The sequence below is a fragment of the Oncorhynchus keta genome, chromosome 12 (assembly GCF_023373465.1).
Source record: "Oncorhynchus keta strain PuntledgeMale-10-30-2019 chromosome 12, Oket_V2, whole genome shotgun sequence".
Classification (NCBI taxonomy): Eukaryota; Metazoa; Chordata; class Actinopteri; order Salmoniformes; family Salmonidae; genus Oncorhynchus; species Oncorhynchus keta.
Window position 1 is genome coordinate 49,137,608 of NC_068432.1, and position 23,852 is coordinate 49,161,459.

At 43.6% G+C, this 23,852-nt stretch overlaps 1 protein-coding gene across 8 annotated transcripts in view; it reads right to left on the reverse strand.

Moving 5' to 3' along the window:
* Nucleotides 1-23,631, reverse strand: part of LOC118391619 (probable E3 ubiquitin-protein ligase HERC1) — a 136,859-nt gene extending 113,228 nt beyond the window's left edge. For all 8 annotated transcript variants that reach the window (XM_052458548.1, XM_052458546.1, XM_052458549.1 and 5 more), the window contains exons 1-10: nt 23,341-23,631; nt 17,346-17,545; nt 16,297-17,088; nt 10,671-10,766; nt 10,185-10,370; nt 9,581-9,736; nt 9,236-9,391; nt 7,571-7,667; nt 4,884-5,027; nt 1,624-1,751 (exon numbers count right to left, since the gene is read on the reverse strand). In XM_052458548.1, the coding sequence (XP_052314508.1) occupies nt 1,624-1,751; nt 4,884-5,027; nt 7,571-7,667; nt 9,236-9,391; nt 9,581-9,736; nt 10,185-10,370; nt 10,671-10,766; nt 16,297-17,088; nt 17,346-17,507 (1,917 nt within the window). In that variant the 5' untranslated portion in view covers nt 17,508-17,545; nt 23,341-23,631. The remainder of the gene's footprint in view (nt 1-1,623; nt 1,752-4,883; nt 5,028-7,570; nt 7,668-9,235; nt 9,392-9,580; nt 9,737-10,184; nt 10,371-10,670; nt 10,767-16,296; nt 17,089-17,345; nt 17,546-23,340) is intronic.
* Nucleotides 23,632-23,852: the final 221 nt, after the last annotated feature.

Sequence of the window (23,852 nt, forward strand, 5' to 3'; positions counted from 1 at the left end):
GTAGACAAAATGACTGAGAGGGAACAATGAGATCACGGTTCAGGACAGTAGACAAAATGACTGAGAGGGAACAATGAGATCAGGGTTCAGAACAGTAGACAAAATGACTGAGAGGGAACAATGAGATCAGGGTTCAGGACAGTAGACAAAATGACAGAGAGGGAACAATGAGATCAGGGTTCAGGACAGTAGCTAAATGACAGAGGGAACAATGAGATCAGGGTTCAGAAACAGTAGACAAAATGACTGAGAGGGAACAATGAGATCAGGGTTCAGGACAGTAGACAAAATGACTGAGAGGGAACAATGAGATCAGAGTTCAGGACAGTAGACAAAATGACTGAGAGGGAACAATGAGATCAGGGTTCAGGAACAGTAGACAAAATGACTGAGAGGGAACAATGAGATCAGGGTTCAGAACAGTAGACAAAATGACTGAGAGGGAACAATGAGATCAGGGTTCAGAGAAACGGTAGACAAAATGACTGAGAGGGAACAATGAGATCAGAGTTCAGAAACAGTAGACAAAATGACTGAGAGGGAACAATGAGATCAGGGTTCAGGACAGTAGACAAAATGACAGAGGGAACAATGAGATCAGAGTTCAGAAACAGTAGACAAAATGACTGAGAGGGAACAATGAGATCAGGGTTCAGGACAGTAGACAAAATGACTGAGAGGGAACAATGAGATCAGGGTTAAGGACAGTAGACAAAATGACTGAGAGGGAACAATGAGATCAGGGTTCAGGATAGTAGACAAAATGACTGAGAGGGAACAATGAGATCAGGGTTCAGAAACAGTAGACAAAATGACTGAGAGGGAACAATGAGATCAGGGTTCAGAAACAGTAGACAAAATGACTGAGAGGGAACAATGAGATCAGGGTTCAGAAACAGTAGACAAAATGAAAGAGGGAACAATGAGATCAGGGTTCAGGAACAGTAGACAAAATGACTGAGAGGGAACAATGAGATCAGAGTTCAGGACAGTAGACAAAATGACTGAGAGGGAACAATGAGATCAGGGTTCAGAACAGTAGACAAAATGACTGAGAGGGAACAATGAGATCAGGGTTCAGGACAGTAGACAAAATGACTGAGAGGGAACAATGAGATCAGGGTTCAGGAACAGTAGACAAAATGACTGAGAGGGAACAATGAGATCAGGGTTCAGGAACAGTAGACAAAATGACTGAGAGGGAACAATGAGATCAGGGTTCAGAAACAGTAGACAAAATGACTGAGAGGGAACAATGAGATCAGGGTTCAGAAACAGTAGACAAAATGACTGAGAGGGAACAATGAGATCAGGGTTCAGGACAGTAGACAAAATGACTGAGAGGGAACAATGAGATCAGGGTTCAGGACAGTAGACAAAATGACTGAGAGGGAACAATGAGATCAGGGTTCAGGACAGTAGACAAAATGACTATGAGGCCTTTAGCTGTGATTTTGCATGTGAAAATAAGACCGAATGTGTTCATGTAAAATGTATGTTAATATTTTCCCTAACACAGTGTTTATTTAGCTGGTTTAAAGCTGACATACTGTAGCAGGATGAGCAGATATCACATGTTTAAAAAAACATGAACTTGGGGGCGTTGAGTGTGCAGTACTGTACCTGTCCAGCAGAGGTCAGAGCCAGAGATGACTGGCTCCCGGCACACACCTTCCTGATGATGAACCCATGCAGTGCTTCGATCACCTTGGGCCGGTACACACGGTTAGTGTCCCCGTGACCCAGTTTACCTGCCACACAAATACAGCAAAATCAGTCACCCTGAACAACGTGGTATAACGTACTCTATATCATCTACTGCATCTTTATGTAATACATGTATCACTAGCCACTTTAAACTATGCCACTTTGTTTACATACTCATCTCATATGTATATACTGTACTCGATACCATCTACTGCATCTTGCCTATGCTGCTCTGTACCATCACTCATTCATATATCCTTATGTACATATTCTTTATCCCCTTACACTGTGTATAAGACAGTAGTTTTGGAATTGTTAGTTAGATTACTTGTTGGTTATCACTGCATTGTCGGAACTAGAAGCACAAGCATTTCGCTACACTCGCATTAACATCTGCTAACCATGTGTATGTGACAAATAACATTTGATTTGGTAACCTGGTCCCAGATCAGTTTGTGGTTTTTGCCAATTCCGTTGCCATTGTTGTTTGACCCGACAATTCCAGACTGGCGCCCAGACTAACCATGACCATAGCTACTGTAAAACAGACGGTGTGAAATGGAGGAAGGGAGAATGCGTGATAAGAGTATTTTAATAATGTGTCCTGTTAGTGTCTGGTATTTAGAGGAGAGATTAAGTGAAATGTCATATACTGTACAAGTGATTGGACCAGCCCAGGGACATTATCAGCTCTGTCTCAACTGTTCATCTCCCCCTCTGAAGGACATTATCGTCTCTGACTTACTGACGGGCCGCCCCTAGATGGTAAGGGTAGGTAACAACACACCCGCTACGCTGATCCTCAACACAAGGGCCCCTCAGGGGTGCGTACTCAGGCCCCTCCTATACTCCTTGTTCACTCATGAGTGCACGTCCAGGCACGACTCCAACACCATCATTAAATTTGCCGATGACACAACAGTGGTAGGCCTGAATCTCTGACAACGATGACACAGCCTATAGGGAGGAGGTCAGAGACCTGGCAGTGTGGTGCCAGGACAACAACCTCTCCCTCAACATGATCAAGATAAAGGAGAAAGAGGACCGAGCACGCCCCCATTCTCATTGACGGGGCTGTAGTGGAGCAGGTTGAGAGCTTCAAGGTCCTTGGTGTCCACATCACCAACAAACTAACATGGTCCAATCACACCAAGTCAGTCATGAAGAGGGCACGACAAAACCTACTCCCCCTCAGGAGACTGAAAATATTTGGCACGGGTCCTGCTTGGGATGGCAACTGCTCGGCCTCCAACCGCAAAGCACTACAGAGAGTAGTGTGTACGGCCCAGTACATCACTGGGGCCAAGCTTCCTGCCATCCAGGACCTCTATACCAGGCGGTGTCAGAGGAATGCCCTGTCTAGGTCCAAGAGGCTTCTAAACAGCTTCCACCCCAAGCCAGGAGACTCCTGAAATCTATGCATAGTCACTTTAATTAACTCTACCTACATGTACATATGTACATACTACCTCAACTAACCGGCACCCCACTGTAAATCTTGTTATTTTTAATAATTTAATAATTTGTTAATTACTTGTTACTTTTATCTCTTATTCTTATCCATATTTTTATAAGGGCTTGTAAGTCAGCATTTCACAGGTCTACTACACTGGTTGTATTCCACGCATGTGACTAATCACATTTGATTTGAATCAACCCGTTATCATCTCTGTATCATACTGTCATCTCCCTCACCAAAGAACATTATCATCTCTGTATCATACTGTCATCTCCCTCACCAAAGAACATTATCATCTCTGTATCATACTGTCATCTCCCTCACCAAAGAACATTATCATCTCTGTATCATACTGTCATCTCCCTCACCAAAGAACATTATCATCTCTGTATCATACTGTCATCTCCCTCACCAAAGAACATTATCATCTCTGTATCATACTGTCATCTCCCTCACCAAAGAACATTATCATCTCTGTATCATACTGTCATCTCCCTCACCAAAGAACATTATCATCTCTGTATCATACTGTCATCTCCCTCACCAAAGAACATTATCATCTCTGTATCATACTGTCATCTCCCTCACCAAAGAACATTATCATCTCTGTATCATACTGTCATCTCCCTCACCAAAGAACATTATCATCTCTGTATCATACTGTCATCTCCCTCACCAAAGAACATTATCATCTCTGTATCATACTGTTATCTCCCCCTCCAAAGAACATTATCATCTCTGTATCATACCGTTATCTCCCCCTCAGAAGGACATTATCATCTCTGTATCATACTGTTATCTCCCCCTCAGAAGGACATTATCATCTCTGTATCATACTGTTATCTCCCTCACCGAAGAACATTATCATCTCTGTATCATACTGTCATCTCCCTCACCAAAGAACATTATCATCTCTGTATCATACTGTTATCTCCCCCTCAGAAGGACATTATCATCTCTGTATCATACTGTCATCTCCCTCACCAAAGAACATTATCATCTCTGTATCATACTGTCATCTCCCTCACCAAAGAACATTATCATCTCTGTATCATACTGTCATCTCCCTCACCAAAGAACATTATCATCTCTGTATCATACTGTCATCTCCCTCACCAAAGAACATTATCATCTCTGTATCATACTGTCATCTCCCTCACCAAAGAACATTATCATCTCTGTATCATACCGTCATCTCCCCCTCAGAAGGACATTATCATCTCTGTATCATACTGTCATCTCCCTCACCAAAGAACATTATCATCTCTGTATCATACTGTCATCTCCCTCACCAAAGAACATTATCATCTCTGTATCATACTGTCATCTCCCTCACCAAAGAACATTATCATCTCTGTATCATACTGTCATCTCCCTCACCAAAGAACATTATCATCTCTGTATCATACTGTCATCTCCCTCAACAAAGAACATTATCATCTCTGTATCATACTGTCATCTCCCTCACCAAAGAACATTATCATCTCTGTATCATACTGTCATCTCCCTCACCAAAGAACATTATCATCTCTGTATCATACTGTCATCTCCCTCACCAAAGAACATTATCATCTCTGTATCATACTGTCATCTCCCTCACCAAAGAACATTATCATCTCTGTATCATACTGTCATCTCCCTCAACAAAGAACATTATCATCTCTGTATCATACTGTCATCTCCCTCACCAAAGAACATTATCATCTCTGTATCATACCATTATCTCCCCCTCCGAAAGACCACACCATGCGTCCGTCCTGAGCCACAGCCATGGTGTGAGAGCTACCGCAGGCCGCCTGACCCACTCCACTGATATCCTTCACCAGCGTAGGCACGTTACGACTGTGGCTGTCACTGTGGCCTGGAGAGACAGAGAAAGATCGTCATGACTGTGGCCGTCACTGTGGCCTGGAGAGACAGAGAAAGATCGTCATGACTGTGGCCGTCACTGTGGCCTGGAGAGACAGAGAAACATCGTCATGACTGTGGCCGTCACTGTGGCCTGGAGAGACAGAGAAAGGTTGTCATGACTGTGGCCGTCACTGTGGCCTGGAGGGACAGAGAAAGGTTGTCATGACTGTGGCCGTCACTGTGGCCTGGAGGGACAGAGAAAGGTTGTCATGACTGTGGCCTGGAGAGACAGAGAAAGGTTGTCATGACTGTGGCCTGGAGAGACAGAGAAAGATCGTCATGACTGTGGCCGTCACTGTGGCCTGGAGGGACAGAGAAAGGTTGTCATAACTGTGGCCTGGAGAGACAGAGAAAGGTTGTCATGACTGTGGCCTGGAGAGACAGAGAAAGATCGTCATGACTGTGGCCGTCACTGTGGCCTGGAAAGACAGAGAAAGGTTGTCATGACTGTGGCCTGGAGAGACAGAGAAAGATCGTCATGACTGTGGCCGTCACTGTGGCCTGGAGAGACAGAGAAAGGTTGTCGTGACTGTGGCCTGGAGAGACAGAGAAAGATTGTCATGACTGTGGCCGTCACTGTGGCCTGGAGAGACAGAGAAAGATCGTCATGACTGTGGCCTGGAGAGACAGAGAAAGATCGTCATGACTGTGGCCTGGAGAGACAGAGAAAGATCGTCATGACTGTGGCCTGGAGAGACAGAGGGAAAGATGGTCATTTTCCATCATCACTTTTACTTGTCTGATAATAATAATCATACATTAAATTTCTAAAGCAGTTTTCAAATACATCTAGAAATCACTGAAAGTTGCTCTGTCTGATGATGATACAGTGGGGCAAAAAAGTATTTAGTCAGCCACCATTTGTGCAAGTTCTCCCACTTAAAAAGATGAGGCCTGTAATTTTCATCATAGGTAGGTACACTTCAACTATGACAGACAAAATTAGAAAAATCCAGAAAATCACATTGTAGGATTTGTAATGAATTTATTTGCAAATGATGGTGGAAAATAAGTATTTGGTCACCTACAAACAAACAAGATTTCTGGCTATCACAGACCTGTAACAACTTCTTTAAGAGGCTCTTCTGTCCTCCACTCGTTACCTGTATTAATGGAACCTGTTTGAACTTGTTATCAGTATAAAATACACCTGTCCACAACCTCAAACAGTCACACTCCAAACTCCACTATGGCCAAGACCAAAGAGCTGTCAAAGGACACCAGAAACAAAATTGTAGACCTGCACCAGGCTGGGAAGACTGAATCTGCAATAGGTAAGCAGCTTGGTTTGAAGAAATCAAATGTGGGAGCAATTATTAGGAAACGGAAGACATAGAAGACCACTGGTAATCTCCCTCGATCTGGGGCTCCACGCAAGATCTCACCCCGTGGGGTCAACATGATCACAAGAAAGGTGAGCAAAAATCCCAGAACCACACGAGGGGACCTAGTGAATGACCTGCAGAGAGCTGGGACCAAAGTAACAAAGTCTACCATCAGTAACACACTACGCTGCCAGGGACTCCAATCCTGCAGTGCCAGACGTGTCCCCCTGCTTAAGCCAGTACATGTCCAGGCCCGTCTGAAGTTTTCTAGAGAGCATTTGGATGATCCAGAAGAAGATTGGGAGAATGTCATATGGTCAGATGAAACCAAAATATAACTTTTTGGTAAAAACGCAACTCGTCGTGTTTGGAGGACAAAGAGTTGCATCCAAAGAACACCATACCTCTGTGAAGCATGGGGGTGGAAACATCATGCTTTGGGGCTGTTTTTCTGCAAAGGGACCAGGACGACTGATCCGTGTAAAGGAAAGAATGAATGGGGCCATGTATCGTGAGATTTTGAGTGAAAACCTTCCATCAGCAAGGGCATTGAAGATGAAACGTGGCTGGGTCTTTCAGCATGACAATGATCCCAAACACACCGCCCGGGCAACAAAGGAGTGGCTTCGTAAGAAGCATTTCAAGGTCCTGGAGTGGTCTAGCCAGTCTCCAGATCTCAACCCCATAGAAAATCTTTGGAGGAGTTGAAAGTCTGTGTTGCCCAGCAACAGCCCCAAAACATCACTGCTCTAGAGGAGATCTGCATGGAGGAATGGGCCAAAATACCAGCAACAGTGTGTGAAAACCTTGTGAAGACTTACAGAAAACATTTGACCTCTGTCATTTCCAACAAAGGGTATATAACAAAGTATTGAGATAAGTATTTGGTCAATAACAAAAGTTTATTTTCCACCATAATTTGCAAATAAATTCATTAAAAATCGTACAATGTGATTTTCAGATTTTTTTTCTTCTCATTTTGTCTGTCATAGTTGAAATGTACCTATGATGAAAATTACAGGCCTCTCATCTTTTTAAGTGGGAGAACTTGCACAATTGGTGGCTGACTAAATACTTTTTTGCCCCACTGTATATGAATTGGCTTGCAGTGTCAATTCCATACAACGTTTGAAGTGAAGGTTTGAAATGAAAAGAACAGGAACTCTACCCAGTCTGCCGAAGTCACCTTCTCCCCAGGTGTACAGCTCTCCATCGTTGGTTACAGCAGCACTATGTCTGTAGCCAGCAGAGACACACACCACAACCTGAAAGTAGAAAACATTGACGAATCATATGAAAAGTGGGATGTAGTTTTCTTCTTTTCACCTTTATTTAACCAGGTAGGCTGGTTGAGAACAAGTTCTCATTTGCAATTGCGACCTGGCCAAGATAAAGCAAAGCAGTGTGACACAGACAACACAGAGTTACACATGGAGTAAAACAAACATACAGTCAATAATACAGTACACATGGAATAAACAATAAACAAGCCAATAACACAAACAAGTCAATGACACAGTAGAGAAAAGTCTATATACAGTGTGTGCAAAATGCATGAGGAGGTAGGCAATAAATAGGCCATAGGAGCGAATAAATACAATTTAGCAGATTAACACTGGAGTGAAAAATGAGCAGATGATGATGTGCAAGTAGAAATACTGGTGTGCAAAAGATCAGAATAGTAAATAATAAAAACAATATGGGGATGAGGTAGGTAGATTGGGTGGGCTATTTACAGATGGACTATGTACAGCTGCAGTGATCGGTTAGCTGCTCAGATAGTTGATGTTTAAAGTTGGTGAGGGAAGTAAAAGTCTCCAACTTCAGCGATTTTTGCAATTCGTTCCAGTCACTGGCAGCAGAGAACTGGAAGGAAAGGCGGCCAAATGAGGTGTTGGCTTTGGGGATGATCAGTGAGATATACCTGCTGGAACATGTGCTACGGGTGGGTGTTGTTATCGTGGCCAGTGAACTGTGACGTCTTGTACCGCGAGACCGCGCTGTGACGTCTTGTACCGCGAGACCGCGCTGTGACGTCTTGTACCGCGAGACCGCGCTGTGACGTCTTGTACCTCGAGACCGCGCTGTGACGTCTTGTACCGCGAGACCGCGCTGTGACGTCTTGTACCTCTAGACCGCGCTGTGACGTCTTGTACCTCTAGACCGCGCTGTGACGTCTTGTACCTCTAGACCGCGCTGTGACGTCTTGTACCTCTAGACCGCGCTGTGACGTCTTGTACCTCTAGACCGCGCTGTGACGTCTTGTACCTCTAGACCGCGCTGTGACGTCTTGTACCTCTAGACCGCGCTGTGACGTCTTGTACCTCTAGACCGCGCTGTGACGTCTTGTACCTCTAGACCGCGCTGTGACGTCTTGTACCTCTAGACCGCGCTGTGACGTCTTGTACCTCTAGACCGCGCTGTGACGTCTTGTACCTCTAGACCGCGCTGTGACGTCTTGTACCTCTAGACCGCGCTGTGACGTCTTGTACCTCGAGACCACGCTGTGACGTCTTGTACCTCGAGACCGCGCTGTGACGTCTTGTACCTCGAGACCGCGCTGTGACGTCTTGTACCTCGAGACCGCGCTGTGACGTCTTGTACCTCGAGACCGCGCTGTGACGTCTTGTACCTCTAGACCACGCTGTGACGTCTTGTACCTCTAGACCACGCTGTGACGTCTTGTACCTCTAGACCACGCTGTGACGTCTTGTACCTCTAGACCACGCTGTGACGTCTTGTACCTCTAGACCGCGCTGTGACGTTTTGTACCGCGAGACTACATCCATCCTAAAACACAATGAGCACGGGTTAGTCTCCATTGCAGGCTTACTTTGCCCAGCAGAGGTCCTTGTATTATCTTGGGGTATTTCTGAGTGGCACTGTTTCCATGTCCCAACTTCCCATAGTCTCCGTCGCCCCAACTGAAGACCTCTCCCTCCCCTGTGACAGCCAGGGTGTGGCCATCAGAGCCCTTGGACGAGGAAACCTAAAGCACAAAACAGAACAGCACGACAAACAGTTCAAATCAGCAGGTGCCCTATCGCCTCTGACCACAGACCATCCACAGTCATGTTCTGTACATTTACCAACTATTCTACACGTTGAATCTCCGGAGTTCGTCGACACCCAACAGGTGATCTACTGCACAGGGCCAATGTTATGGTGAGTCTTTTACCTTACACATGTTCCTCGGGGGCTCCAGGGCCAGCTTCTTGGGCATGGACTGGTTATTGGAGTCCCCCAGACCCAGCCGGCCATAGCTGCCCTTCCCACAAGCCTTCACTGATCCGTCCGCGGACACAGAGAACGTGCAGTACTGTCCCGCTTCAATCTAGAATGGAGGAAAGAGGAAGTGGAAAGAGAAAACATGTCATTCAACAGAACTAATCATCTCAAACTGGACATGACATTTATGACATTATTTCTGATTCATTCAAATGCATTTAGCTGCAAGTAATCAACTTATTGTCCTGTTTCCGTGAGCTGATCAAAGAGACAGATGAAGCTGTGTTTTTAATATACGCTTTGGTAAGTGTATACTTTAACTCGGAGATGACAGAACAGATTGCAGTCCATTATGTCAGACAGATGCCCGATTCACACTAGAGAGCCCACCTGAACCGTACTATGCTGGCTCAAATATTTGCTTTTTCACATTGTCCTTTCCAGCAAAGTTCCAGTAACTATGGTGGATTCATAGCCAGGCTAGCCCAGTACAGCTCGGCTTGATGTTATTTGGCCCTACAGTGTGAAAGAGGCTCGACAGGGTTGTAGAGTACCATTTGAGCGTCGCTGAAGCCCTGTGCCAGTTTGGGCTGTAAGATCTTCTCCAAGGTGCCCTCAGCCAGCTGGTGAGAGCTGTTGCTGCCCCACACATACACCATGACGGCATCGTTCTCCACTCCTCCAGGGGTGGCCGAGCCCGCGCTGCACGAACACAAGCAGTTGGACGCCAGGTTACAGATCTGATGGGGAAAGGAAGGACATTTACATACAGTGCTGCAGTGTCTTTAATCTGTCAATCTTAAACTAGAAGTCACAGATAAACCGTCTGTCTTGCTTGATGTATTATATTTAGTAAGTGTTACTGTATGTTTGTCTTTCGATCCGTATCCTACAGTATAACTGACAGAAATAATAAGCCCTCAGGGGATGAATGAAGTTCACTGAACCGTACAATACTGCCATAGCTTTACACTGTCAGTCATCATGCAGATCCAGAACTAGAAAACACAGATATTCTTAATTGCTTTAGTCCAACCAACCTCTTCAAACAGGCAGAGAGCAACGTGGGAGAGACTGCAGAGTCCATCTGCATCCTTCTTCAGGGCCTGAGAATTGAGAGAGTCTCCACGGAAACCCTAAGGGAATAAGAACAGAACATTAGAGGGTACTGTTCCAGGACACTAACAGAACATTAGAGGGTACTGTTCCAGGACACTAACAGAACATTAGAGGGTACTGTTCCAGGACACTAACAGAACATTAGAGGGTACTGTTCCAGGACACTAACAGAACATTAGAGGGTACTGTTCCAGGACACTAACAGAACATTAGAGGGTACTGTTCCAGGACACTAACAGAACATTAGAGGGTACTGTTCCAGGACACTAACATAACATTAGAGGGTACTATTTCAGGACACTAACATAACATTAGAGGGTACTGTTCCAGGACACTAACAGAACATTAGAGTGTACTGTTCCAGGACAATTACAGAACTTTAGAGGGTACTGTTCCAGGACACTAACAGAACATTAGAGGGTACTGTTCCAGGACAATTACAGAACATTATAGGCTATTGTTCCAGGACAATGGAGCCCATTTGGCTCGAAGGACAATGACAAAGAGGTACAGGTACTGTTTTACAAAGAGAAGCCTTAACAGTTCACAACTGACATCCTTCAGTTACCACTTCTCATAGCCTTCCGCCAATTATAGAAAACACACTAAAACAATACCACATACAGAAATCTCAATACCAGTCTGTTGGGAAGACCATAAAACAATAACCACAGAAATAATATCTCAATACCAGTCTGTTGGGAAGACCATAAAACAATAACATCTCAATACCAGTCTGTTAGGAAGACCATAAAACAATAACATCTCAATACCAGTCTGTTGGGAAGACCATAAAACAATAACATCTCAATACCAGTCTGTTGGGAAGACCATAAAACAATAACATCTCAATACCAGTCTGTTGGGAAGACCATAAAACAATAACTACAGAAATAATATCTCAATACCAGTCTGTTGGGAAGACCATAAAACAATAACATCTCAATATCAGTCTGTTGGGAAGACCATAAAACAATAACATCTCAATACCAGTCTGTTGGGAAGACCATAAAACAATAACCACAGAAATAGTATCTCAATACCAGTCTGTTGGGAAGACCATAAAACAATAACATCTCAATACCAGTCTGTTGGGAAGACCATAAAACAATAACATCTCAATACCAGTCTGTTGGGAAGACCATAAAACAATAACATCTCAATACCAGTATGTTGGGAAGACCATAAAACAATAACCACAGGAATAATATCTCAATACCAGTCTGTTGGGAAGACCATAAAACAGTACCACAGAAATAATATCTCAATACCAGTCTGTTGGGAAGACCATAAAACAATAACCACAGAAATAATATCTCAATACCAGTCTGTTGGGAAGACCATAAAACAGTACCACAGAAATAACATCTCAATACCAGTCTGTTGGGCCATTACCACCCTGTCATATATATCTACATTTCGAGATCCACTTGAAAAGTTGCTGGTGGAGTTCTTCATTACCCAGAAGATAAAAGCTTTCTGTGGAACCTTTCCTATTGATTAAGTGACTAGTAAATCAAGTGGACACACAGACAGACGAGGCAGCACCACCACACAGAGGAATGGCCCAGGCTTTTAGCTCCAGGCATCAGGCCAGGATACACAGTAAAATGAAAAAGTAAATATGATTTACAACGAGGGGACATGTTATGCTGCCACTCGCTGCATTAGTACCCTCCACAATAGACTCACTGAGTGTACAAAACATTAAGAACACCTGCTCTTTCCATGACAGAGACAGACCAGGTGAGTCCAGGTGAAAGATGTGATTCCTTATGGATGTCACTTGTTAAATCCCTATTTTTAAATGGATTAAGTAGTTTTTTCCCTCAACAATCTACATATAATTCCCCATAATGGCATATGGGGTAGTTTTTGCAAATGTATTACAAATACAAAGCAAATATTACATTTACATAAGTATTCAGACCCTTTACTCAGTACTTTGTTGAAGCACATTTGGCAGTGACTATTGCCTCGAGTCTTCTTTGGTGTGACGCTACAAGCTTGGCACACCTGTATTTGGTGAGATTCTCCCATTCTTCTCTGCAGATCCTCTCAAGCTGTGTCAGATTGGATGGGGAGAGTTGCTGCAAAGCTATTTTCAGGTTTCACCGGAGATGTTCGATCGGGTTCAAATCCTTGCTCATGCTGGGCCACTCAAGGACATTCAGAGACTTGGCCCGAAGCCACTCCTGCGTTTTCTTGGCTGTGTGCTGAGGGTCGTTGTCCTATTGGAAGGTGAACCGTCGCCCCAGTCTGAGGTCCTGAGCAAGTTTTCATCAAGGATCTCTCTATACTTTGCTCTGTTCATCTTTCCCTCGACCCTGACTAGTCTCCCAGTCTCTGCGGCTGAAAAACATCCCCACAGCATGATGCTGCCAGAGAATCTTGTTTCTCATAGTCAGAGTCCTTTAGGTGCCTTTTGGCAAACTCCAAGCGGGCTGTCATGTCTTTTACTGAGGAACGGCTTCCGTCTGGCCACTCTACCATAAAGGTCTGATTGGTGGAGTGCTGCAGAAATGGCTGTCCTTCTGGAAGGTTCTCCAATCTCTAAAAAGGAACTCTAGAGCTCTGTCATAGTGACCATCAGGTTCTTGGTCACCTTCCTGACCAAGGCCTTCTCTCCCGATTGCTCAGTTTGGCCGGACAGCCAGCTCTAGGAAGAGTCTTAGTGGATCCAAAATTCATCCATTTAAGAATGATGGAGGACACTGTGTTCTTGGGGACATTCAAGGCTGCAGGAATGTGTTGGTACTGGAGGTCGACCGATTAATCGGAATGGCTGATTAATTAGGGCCGACAATCGGAAATCGCAATTTTTGGGCGCCGCTTTTCCATTTTATTTTTTTATACCTTTATTTAACGAGGCAAGTCAGTTAAGAACACATTCTTATTTTCAATGACGGCCTAGGAACGGTGGGTTAACTGCCTGTTCAGGGGCAGAACGACAGATTGTCACCTTGTCAGCTCGGGGGATCCAATCTTGTAACCTTACAGTTAACTAGTCCAACGCAATAACGACCTGTCTCGCTCTCGTTGCACTCCACAAGGAGACTGCCTGTTACGCGAATGCAGTAAGCCAAGGTAAGTTTAATGCTAGATAGCAACTTATCTTATAAAAAACAATCAATCATAATCACTAGTTAACTACACATGGTTGGTGATATTACTAGATATTATCTAGCGTGTCCTGCGTTGCATATAATCTGACTGAGCATACAAGCATACAAGTATCTGACTGAGCGGTGGTAAGCAGAAGCAGGCGCGTAAACATTCATTCAAACAGCACTTTCGTGAGTTTTGCCAGCAGCTCTTCGTTGTGCGTCAAGCATTGCGCTGTTTATGACTTCAAGCCTATCAACTCCCAAGATGAGGCTGGTGTAACCGAAGTGAAATGGCTAGCTAGTTAGCGAGCGCTAATAGCGTTTCAAACGTCACTTGCTCTGAGCCTTCTAGTAGTTGTTCCCCTTGCTCTGCATGGGTAACGCTGCTTCGATGGTGGCTGTTATCGTTGTGTTGCTGGTTCGAGCCCAGGGAGGAGCGAGGAGAGGGACGGAAGCTATACTGTTACACTGGCAATACTAAAGTGACTATAAGAACATCCAATAGTCAACAGTTAATTAGATACAAATGGCATAGAGGGAAATAGTCCTATAATTCCGATAATAACTACAACCTAAAACATCTTACCTGGGAATATTGAAGACTCATGTTAAAAGGAAGCACCAGCTTTCATATGTTCTTATGTTTTGAGCAAGGTACTTAAACGTTAGCTTTCTTACATGGCACATATTGCACTTTTACTTTCTTCTCCAACACTTTGTTTTTGCATTGTTTAAACCAAATTGAACACGTTTCATTATTTACTTGAGGCTAAATTGATTTTATTGATGTATTATATTAAGTTAAAATATAAGTGTCCATTCAGTATTGTTGTAATTGTCATTATTACAAATAAAAATGTTTTTTATTTTATTATTTATTTATTTAAAATCAACCGATTAATCAGTACCGGCTTTTTTGGTCCTCCAATAATCGGTATCGGTATTGAAAAATCATAATCGGTCAACCTCTAGTTGGTACCCTTCCCCAGATCTGTGCCTTGACACAATCCTGTCTCAGAGCTCTACGGACAATTCAACCTGGTTTTTGCTCTGACATGCACTGTCAACTGTGGGACCACATACAGACCTGTACCTTTCCAAATCATATCCAATCTATTGAATTTACCACAGGTTGACTCCAACCAAGTTGTAGAAACAACTTCAGGATGATCAATGTAAACAGGATCCACCTGAGCCAAATGTTTAGTCTTATAGCAAAAGGTCTGAATAGTTATAGTTTGCAAACATTTCTAAAAACCTGTCTAAGCTTTATTATTGGCTATTGTGTGTAGATTGATGAGGATTTTTTTTTTATTTAAAACATTTTGGAATACTTTCCAAATGCACTGTATATAAATAATGTACTGATCTTTCTTATAATCGCTCAGGTATAGGACAGACATTTCAAAAATAACATCATTTTGATTTGATTTTGACTATGTCTTTCTATCTACGAATCTGTTATTCATTTCGTTTCTATTGGTTAATAGCAGTAAGCCAAAATTCAATGTTTGATCAAATTATTATAATATATTTATTTTATTTTTATTTTTTTTATACACAGTACCAGTCAAAAGTTTGAACATAACTACTCAAGGGGTTTCCTTTTTTTTTTTTTACTATTCTCTACATTGTAGAATAAATTATATACATTTTTGTTAGATTTCTTCAACACTTTTTTGGTTACTACATGATTCCATATGTATTTGTATGTATGTATTATATACTTAATAATAATAATAATAATAATAATAATAATTAATAATTAATAGTACTTATGTCATGCAATAAAATGCAAATTAATTACTTAAAAATCATACAATGTGATTTTCTGGAATTTTGTTTTAGATTCCGTCTCACAGTTGAAGTGTACCTATGATAAAAAATTACAGACCTCTACATGCTTTGTAAGTTGGAAAACCTGCAAAATCGGCAGTGTATCAAATACTTGTTCTCCCCACTGTACCTAAAGGGGTCCTAAAATACTAAATTAAATCGCTAAATGATCCTTGGGTATGACCATCGTAAAATAATTCCATATGTTAGCTTAGTAGAACCCCCCCCCCCCAGCATTAGACTCTAGGGGTACCAAATGGCCCCCTATTCCCTATATAGTACAATACTTTTGACCAGAGCCCCACTCACTATATAGTACACTACTTTTGACCTGAGCCCTATTCCCTATATAGTACACGTCTTTTTACCTGAGCCGCTATACCATTTGGGATGCCCCCATAATCTATATAAATAGCAGAACATGATCACTGCTATTATTGATGAAACCTACCCTGAATAGAAAGGAGAGTTAGACAGATTGAGGACATATTATTGATGACACCTACCCTGAATAGAGAGGAGAGTTAGACAGACAGAGGACATATTATTGATGAAACCTACCCTGAATAGAAAGGAGAAGGTCAAGGTGAGGGAACATACGTACCGAGTATTGCCTCATTTGAAGAAGTGTTTGATAGATGAGGTCATAGCCTACTCCTCCCTCTGACTGTAACTGTTGTGAACCCGTGGAGGAAGTTATAGAGGAAGAGGAGGCAGCCAGAGCCACCTCCACCCACTCCAGCAGGAATCTCAGGGAGCCCCTCTGTACAGCCAGGCCCAGCAGCAGCTCCAGAGCCAGCCTGCGTCCCGCCCGATCTGCCCCTCCACTCCCAGAGCTCACAGACGTCTTCTTCAGGAAGTCTGCCACCTGAGCCAGGCAGTCCAACCCCACCGCTGGGATCTTGTTCTCGTTGGCCAGAGAGAGAGGGGGCAGGGAGGCTAGGACAGAGGAAGCGGTAGCCAACACATCGTTACACAGCGCCACTCCGGGGTCCTCACGGGCGTACCGCCAGTTCTGCTGCAGCAGGGCGAAGAGGAGACTCAGTCCTGTCCGTACGCCCATCTCGATCAGAACGTCCGTCCCTGATTTAACTCTGGACCCTCCTCCAGGCAGCCAGGGCTCTGAGGCAGGCTCCATGGCCCCGCTGTCCTGGCTAGTCATGGTCTGAGGGGGAGCAGGTGCTCGGAAGCGGTCGTGGTACTTGCTGTGGAGGGCGTAGTATATCCGCTGGAGGACCACGAGGCGGTGGTGCAGGCCCAGGGCAAAGGGGGTCCGGGCCAGCACACGGTGGGCCAGGCAACGCTGGCTGTGGAGTAACGACGACAGGTACTCCTCCCGCTCCTCAGCAGCACTGGACTCATACTGGAAGTCTGGCAGGCGTGGGCCAATCAAGTCCTGAAATTAAAAACAAACCCTTCAATTGCAACTTATATTCAAGCATTTTGAATATACACCGAGTACACCAAACATTGGGAACACCTTCCTAATACTGAGCCTGGTCCCAGATCAGTCTGTGCTCTTGCCTGCTCCATTGCTGTTATTGTCATGACAATGAGTGACAGAGGGTTTGGCATGAGAACACAAACGGACTGGAACTCAGGCTATATAATATATGCAAGAGGATAGGAGTTGAGCACGTTCTGTCCCTTTACCATTACAGGCTGGGCCACCCCCACCACCTCCTTATTGTGTAGCAGTTTGGCGTAGAGTCCTGCAGCCCCCTGGCGCGTGGCCGTCTGGCTGTCCTCCGCCGCCCAGGAGCTGTTCAGATGCTCCTGCCACTTCAGCATCACGTGGGTCTGGCAAGGCACCATTTCTGCTGATCATTATCTACACTGTGGAGTTATTACAGCTGTCAGGAACAGATGAAGGGGAGCAAGAGAAAGCACATTGGTTAATAAAGGTTAGACTACGAGCTATAGATACCAAAATCAAGGCAGCATTTCTCTCTCTATTGCAGCTGTCAGGGACGGGACCGAAGAAGAGAAAGAAAACACCTTGGTTCATACAGTATAATTAGGTTATAAAAAATTATTAAACACCACAGCTATAAAAGCTATGGCCTATCACTGTATTTGGCTGTATGCCCCGACGAAAGTTGTGTTGAACGAAAGCTTAGCACATTAAAACCTCTACAGGATTGGTGGGTCCCCCGCGGGAAGGTTGAGCTAACGTAGTCTAATGCGATTAGCATAAGGTTGTAAGTAACAAGAACATTTCCTAGGACATAGACATATCTGATATTGGCAGAAAGCTTAAATTCTTGTTAATCTAACTGCACTGTCCAATTTACAGTAGATATTACAGTGAAAGATTTCCATGCTATTGTTTGAGGAGAGTGCACAGAGAGTGCACATGAACTTGAAAATGTATTATTAAATCAATTAGGCACATTCGGGCAGTCTTGATACAACATTTTGAACAGAAATGCAATAGTTCATTGGACCAGTCTAAAACATTGCACATACACTGCTGTCATCTAGTGGACAAAATCTAAATTGCACCTGGGCTGGAATAATGCACTATGGCCTTTCACTTGCATTTCAAAGATGGCATAACAATTTTTTTTACAAAAAAAATAGTTTTTTCTTGGTATTATCTTTTACCAGATCTATTGTGTTATATTCTCCTACATTAGTTTCACATTTCCACAAACTTCAAAGTGTTTCCTTTCAAATGGCATCAATAATATGCATATCCTTGGTTCAGGTCCTGAGCTACAGGCAGTTAGATTTGAGTATGCGGGGGGGGGATCCTTAATTAAAACACTGAAACTTGAATCTGATTTAAAGTGGTCTGAAAGTCTTCTTAGGACATGAGATGACATGAAAATAGCTTAACTGAAATGTCCTTGGAGTCAAGGCCTTTCGGTAAAGGAATCCCTCGTCTTGATCTGATCGATATGGGGCTGTGACTTGTAAATAATTCATTTACATTACAGTTGGTAGCAGCAGTCACTGGTCAGCAGCTGGAAAGTACCAGTAGTAAGGAAATATGATTGTCCATTTTAAATACATTCTGTTTCAGTGTCACACCACAGCACGGCAAGGCTTCGTCTAGCAGCAGGGCAGTAGGCACATGACCATGAATGTGTGACACACTATCCCATTGAACCCAGTCCCTTCTTTAACCCTCTATGTCTAGCCAACTAACCTTCCAGACGTCTTGTTCTACAATCTACTGCTTACAAACACTGCTTAGCACAACACCCCTCTCTGATCACAAGCTTTGAACTCCATTAAGCTACACAAAACACCACAGCAGGCCTATTGATTAAATTGATAATAGGCCTAAGACATGATCATGTAAGCAAACAAAGCATGTCAAATGATGTTATTATTGCTGATAAGCTAAGAGCAGGCTAATAAGAGTTTAATTGCCTTTTTGTTAGTCTTGGAGTATACTTGTTTTCCAAGTGCTGCCAACACCTAGGGTAATATTGCAACCATCCCCTTGAACTGGTCAATAGCTTGAGAGTCTCTTAATTTCCCATTAGACAGATAAAAGTCAAACGTTTCAATGGTTACCTCAGTCTCTACAATGCCCAGAGGCCAACACAGTAGCTTGGATGAGAGTCCAGCACAGTAGTCTCTCTCTGGTCTAGCGGAGGGTATGGGGCATCCATACTTTCATACCGGAGTCAAATACAACCACCGACCGTTTCCTTGTTTTCCTCGCTCTAAAATGACAACTCAGTGCATGCGTCAACTGATTGTCAGATTACATTGATTACGCTGTGTCTTAGAGCCATTTAAGAGCAACAGAAACTAGGAAACAGTCCGTGGTTGTATTTGACTCAAGTTTATTTTTTAAACTATGGATTTCAGCAAACAAATACGAGCCCAGCTTTAAACAGGATAAACATAGGTACAAAGAAAGGGTTTAAGATTTGACTTTTTTTTTTCAAGTATCGACTGACAGTGACTCGATATAGTCGGAGCTTCAGTCCACCCACACTCGTTGCCGCTCAACTCTGCCTTGTACATGTACGCAGAGTGTTGAGATTCCTCAGCAACATCACAACAGACAATTACACAGCACAGTGCATTAAGAGTTTCATCAGCCTTCATAGAACTTGAACTCTTACTGTAATACATTAACACGATGCAGCATTAGTGAAGTGAGAGCTAGCTATGGGGGCAGACTAATGTCTGAGAGTGAGCCTCTTCTCTCTTTTGCAGCTCAACAGTCAGGCATGAGGCAGGCAGCTTGCCTAGAGCACAGCCCGAGGACTGAGCCTTTATGGTTTCCAGTGGACAAAAATAACAGGAAGCGTCTTTTAAGAGGCAACGTTACAGTAAAGGTCTTGACATAGCTAGTCGGGCCTAACCTAGCCCTCCCTGGCTGACTCTGCCACATCCCTGAACCAGCACCTGACCAACCATCTGGATCAACAGACAGACCTATATTGGGCATGGGGGAGGGGGGGGTATCATTATTAAAATGAATGTCAATTGGAGAGGCCTCACACTTTGTCTAGTATCAGGTTGACCTACAGCTCCAGACTGGTCAGGCGGTCTCTGATTATTTACTATATGCAAGAGCAAAATGTGCAGGTTAGGTTACATGTTACTAATAATAAAAAGCAAATAGTAAGGTGACCGGTGGCAATAACACTTAGGTCGTCATAAACAGAGTATTGAAATAACAGACCGTAGGGCCGGTTTCCCAGACACTAATTAGGCCTAAGTCCTAAAAAGTATGTTCAATACAAATTGTCAATTGGAGCGACGCATTTTGCTTTGTTGTTGTCTAGAACCAGGCCTAATTGTCTAGAACCAGGCCTAATTGTCTAGAACCAGGCATAAATGTCTAGAACCAGGCATAATTGGTGTTCATGAAACTAGCTAATGGAGTTAGTTTTATTTATATATTATATTTAACCTTTATTTAACCAGGAAAAGCCCGTTGAGACCCAGAGTCTCTTTTTCAAGGGAGACCTGGCCAAGAAGGCAGCAACAATCAGTACATTACAGAACTAAAACATACAACAATACAATACATGATCCAGCCTAAAAAAAAACTCCTCTGTAACAGTCTCACAACAATATTTTTAATTAATTCAGTGGCACTGACATATCTAGATGAAGCATGAATTGTAGACTATTCCATGCCTCTGGTGCACAAGAAGAGAAGGCAGTCTTGTCTAATACTGTGAATGTCCTGGGAACTTTAAGAAGCAACCACCTAGCAGACCGGGTATGGTAACTGCTGGTGGTGAAGGAGACCAGACTACAGAGATGAAGATGGAGTTTACCCAAAAGAGCTTTGTAGATGAACACATACAAATGTAGCTTTCTGCGTATATAAATTGAGGTCCAACTTACTATTTGGTAAAAGGTGCAATGGTGGGTGAGTGACTTGGCATTTGTAATAAAGCGTGAGGATGATTGATAAAGAGTCCAGTCTCTGTAAGATGGAGGAGGTTGCATGCATGTACAACAAGTCACCATAAATCATTACAGAGAGAACAGTGGCCTGAACAAGCTTCTTTCTAGCCATAAGCGGGAAGCAAGCCTTTCATACGAGAATTGCCTCATACAGCAGTAAATAATGTCTATCACTCAATCCCTATGTCAGATTTCAACATACCCTAGGACTAGCTAACAGTTACTAAGCCGCGATGCAACAGTAAGCTACAGTACGGTTAAATTCAGCTGCAAAATGGCCTAAAATCAATGCATGATGGGGTGAAACGAATGACACGACAACAACGGCATGATTCCTCATTGTCAACAAACCAGTGGCAACTGTAACAACTGAGATAACAATTGTTATTATTATTATTGTTATTAGAGAGGTGCCTTTATTTATAAGTGTGTAATAAAAAAAAACTTTTTTTTATTTTGTTTGTTTTTTTGCATTCCAACTCCCCGAGACACCCGAGTGGACACAGCCAGGGTCACTATTGGTCACAGCCAGGGTCACTATTGGACACAGCCAGGGTCACTATTGGTCACAGCCAGGGTCACTATTGGACACAGCCAGGGTCACTATTGGTCACAGCCAGGGTCACTATTGGTCACAGCCAGGGTCACTATTGGTCACAGCCAGGGTCACTATTGGACACAGCCAGGGTCACTATTGGTCACAGCCAGGGTCACTATTGGTCACAGCCAGGGTCACTATTGGACACAGCCAGGGTCACTATTGGTCACAGCCAGGGTCACTATTGGACACAGCCAGGGTCACTATTGGACACAGCCAGGGTCACTATTGGACACAGCCAGGGTCACTATTGGACACAGCCAGGGTCACTATTGGACACAGCCAGGGTCACTATTGGACACAGCCAGGGTCACTATTGGACACAGCCAGGGTCACTATTGGACACAGCCAGGGTCACTATTGGACACAGCCAGGGTCACTATTGGACACAGCCAGGGTCACTATTGGTCACAGCCAGGGTCACTATTGGACACAGCCAGGGTCACTATTGGACACAGCCAGGGTCACTATTGGACACAGCCAGGGTCACTATTGGACGGCACCCCTGGAGCAACTAGTGTTAAGTGCCTTGCTAGAGGGCACTAAAACAGATTTTTATTTTTCACCTTGTCGGCTCCAGTATTTGAACCAGCAAACGTTCAGTTACTGGACCAATGCTCTAACCTTGAGGCCACATGAAGCAAAGAATCTGTGACAGAGGTTTGTGGAAAGCTGATCACTTTTCTCTGAATAGTCTTCTGTCATCAGAAGACCACAATATGAGAGTGCATGACTAACATTAAAGAACAAAGGACATGACTGTGACTTGAAAGACAGGTTTGAATTTGACAGCTATTCCCCCAGGTATCCTGGCATTGAAGACAGGCTTTCAGTAAGCAGAAAACTATCAGTGAGTGTGAGAAAATGTCATCTGCTAATGTAGTAGACAGGTAGTAGATGCCGCCATCTTGACTATTTCAAATCTTCTCTCATTGATTGAGAAAGGTGGGCGAATTTAGGAAGGATGGGATGGACGAAAATGCGGTGTTCTATGTTTTACACTACCTACTGTGTAATGACCGTATACTGTATCACCTCTGTTTCAAAGTGTAGCTAATCTACTAGAAGATGACCATGTGCTCCTGACAACAAAATCAGCTGGGGAAAAAACTCACATTGTTGTTTTGCAAGGCATACACGGCACAGGGTGACTAAAGTGGATTCTGGTCGCTTTTATCCTTGCAATCACATTGACTAGCTGGGTATTCTAAACAGTTAGCTACAGTAAAAGCTAGCTAACTTGCATAGGTACAATACCATACATAAACTACTCACAGATGTGGTAGAGTGACAGCTGTCATCTTCTAATCAGCACCAGATCTGCATTGTGTAACGTTAGCAGCTCTGTATAATGTTGCAGCAAGCTAGTAGCTAGCTACTGTCATATCAGGTCTTAGCTTTCTATCTAGCTAGGTTGACAACTGCTCTTTAACCAAACTCAACCTAGCTATAGTTAGCCATCTTGACTAATAGGATACGGCTGTACAGACTGCACTGTGTCATTCTGACATTAGACAGCATTGCTAGCTAGCAACAAGCCAAGTTAGCTAGCTATCAACAATTGTTGTTTTTGTAACACAAAATGTTGTGTAACGGTGATTTTCTATTGGCATAGCTACACACACTGCATACACAAATGCATTCAAAATAAAACCCTACCTCTGTTGTTAGTGTTATTCACACCCGGTCTCTGCTTTCCTCGTACGCTCAGTTAGCTAACGTTAGCTACAGCTGGCAACTAACGTTACAGTGCCACTGCAGTTGACAGCTAACGGGAAAAAACAAGTTTTACAAATAATTATTTATCTAGAATTAATGAATACAAATGAGTAACAAGTTAAGACATCCAGGTTTCCATGAAGTCGGTCTCCGACACGGCACCGGCAAAATGTTTTCGGTCTCGCCAGGACGAAACAACAGTATTGTGCCTGGTTGCCATGAAAAGCAGCACTATAGGAAAAGCACAGCCCTTCATGCCTGGGCGTCAGCGAGAACACACGGAAAAAGTAACGCGAGACCAAGATTCTTCTTCGGGTTTATTGGCAAAATACACATACTGTATGTTTTATTTAACCTATATTTAACTAGGCAAGTCAGTTAAGAACAAATTACTCTTTACAATGACAGCCTACCCATGCCAAAGCCGAACAACAATGGGCCAAATGTACCCC